Below are 2,224 nucleotides of genomic sequence, written 5' to 3' on the forward strand. Positions count from 1 at the left end.
AAAGTTATGAGGGGTTATATGTGGTGCATAATTCTGTGGTTTCATATTAAAACACAAGTGCTATTTTCAGGATGTTGACAAAATGTGCAGTCACGTACATAATGAAAGCTTTGAAATCGTGTTTCTTGACTTGGTGAAAATGATCAAACTTTAAACCTCTATAACTTTTTAAAAACATTTTTCTTGTAAAAGTTGAATAACTCCAGCCATTTAGCTTGGAAAGGAACATTAATGTGCCAAATTTTAAAATTTTCGATAAACTTTAATTTTTGAAATGCTGGCAGCCAAACGAACTAGATCCGAATTTGCTCCAGTAAAGACGTATCATTTGACTACTCTATCGACTTCTTCTCTTTGGGAATACCATACTACCTTTCTGATGTGCCTTCTTTGCCATCATACATTGACCAACGAAGCAGTGAAACCTTCACGCTTGAAGTATCACTTTGATGCCAAAGCATTCTGAGAAGGACAAGCCGTCATCATACTTTTTGCAACTGAGCTCCTCTTTCAAAAAGTAAGAACAAACATTCAACACGCTACTCCAGGAAACTAGTAAAGAGGAGAATGACGGGTTGATTCCACCGTACAACATTGCATTGCTTGTTGCTAAGTCTGGGAGGTTTCACACAAATGGAGAAACATTACTTCGCTCAGTTATCGAAGAGATTTTATCAGCTGTTATGCACGAAAAACCCGATAACATTATGAAGAAATTCCCGCTTAGTAATAACACAATTTCTCGAAGCATCGATAAAATGACCAACGATATCAAACATCAGCTCTTTAATATTCTCCAGCGTTCTGAATTTTCTATATAAATGGATGAGTCAACTCAGCGAAGACCTTCAGCTTTGTGAGGAAATGCTGTTCACAGAAATTGCCGCTTGATTCAAGAGGTGCAATTTTTCACACTCTCAAGTTTTTCCTTTTTGAACCTAATATCCCACTCAGTAATATTCTTGCCTGTACGTCTGATGGAGCCCCTTCGATGATAGGCAGATACAGAGGTTTTTCATCTCTCCTAAAGCGTGAATTTTCCCACCAGATACGAACTGTTCATTGCTTGGCACAACGGCAGCATTTAGTGGCAAAAAATATGAACGGTAGGTTGAATGATGCACTACAGTTAGTTATCAAGACTGAACAAATTGAAGTCCAGTCCCTTGTCTGATCGAATTTTCCATCAACTCTGTCTGAGAAATGATGAGGACCATGCTGAACTCTTATACCCTGCCGAAGTGCAGTGGCTGTCAAAAGGAAACTGTGTTTTACGCTTTGTTGAACTGTTTTATATAATCATATCTTTCTTTGAAGATACTCCACTATCCACTTCATTGATGGCTGCAAGATGCGATGTCTTTTTTCTTTGTGATATATCCACAAAATGAAATGATTTGAATAAGTTATTACAAGGAAACAGAAAAACTCCCGTTAATTGTAAATCACTTATCACTACTTTCATTTCGAAATTGGTGTTGTATAAGACTAACATTTCAAAACGTCAATTCCATCAATTCCCACAACTTGATTTTTGAAAGATGAATTAATTGATGAGGATTTAACTACATATCGCAACTATTTACAAACATTGCACAATAACATGGCGGGGCGATTTCAAGATGTTATTGCGCTGAATATTCCAAATTGTTATAGCAATCTGTTTCAGGTCGATGCAGTCGATTGCGAGAATAACGCTCAGGAGGAATTGATAGAATTAGAAAATGACAATGACGCCACAATGCGATATCGCCGTAATGGCAAAGAAGGTTTGTGGTACCATCAGAGTATATTGAATTTCTACCCCAGTCTGTGGAAACACCTGAAATTACTTTTGCTTGCCTACCCTATCTCATACCTGGTTGAATTTGCTTTTAACTATGTTGTAACTTTACTTTCCCATAAAAGAATTGGACTGGATATGACGCAACGAGAAAGTTGACAAGTTTGAAACCGAATGTATCTGCACTAGATGCATCGCACCAGACACTTGGTTCTCATTAAAAAGTTTTATTAATTTCCTTTATAATACAATCATTAATTATTTTTGCATCGGTAGTTCTGATCAATAGTTCATTTGGGGAAAATGAAAATCAGTGTAAAAGAAAGCACAAGTTTCCAAAAGTTAATCTGTCTGAAAAATATAGAGCTAACGTTAGAATTTTATTCACACTAATGGCAAAACTAAACCCACAATAAAGGATTTGTAAATAACCACATATTT

At 36.3% G+C, this 2,224-nt stretch overlaps 1 protein-coding gene across 1 annotated transcript; it reads left to right on the forward strand.

Annotated features, from left to right (window-relative positions):
• The first annotated feature begins 1,603 nt into the window (after window positions 1–1,603).
• Window positions 1,604–1,942, forward strand: LOC106874676 (uncharacterized). Its single transcript, XM_014922478.1, has one exon. The coding sequence runs from the start codon at window positions 1,604–1,606 to the stop codon at window positions 1,940–1,942; it is 339 nt and encodes a 112-aa protein (XP_014777964.1).
• Window positions 1,943–2,224: the final 282 nt, after the last annotated feature.

The sequence above is a fragment of the Octopus bimaculoides genome, chromosome 8 (genome assembly GCF_001194135.2).
Source record: "Octopus bimaculoides isolate UCB-OBI-ISO-001 chromosome 8, ASM119413v2, whole genome shotgun sequence".
NCBI classification, from domain to species: domain Eukaryota; kingdom Metazoa; phylum Mollusca; class Cephalopoda; order Octopoda; family Octopodidae; genus Octopus; species Octopus bimaculoides.

What these genes read in the sequence shown, in the direction of transcription:
- LOC106874676 (XM_014922478.1), top strand. Translation starts at nt 1,604, where the DNA reads ATGGCGGGGCGATTTCAAGATGTTATTGCGCTGAATATTCCAAATTGT.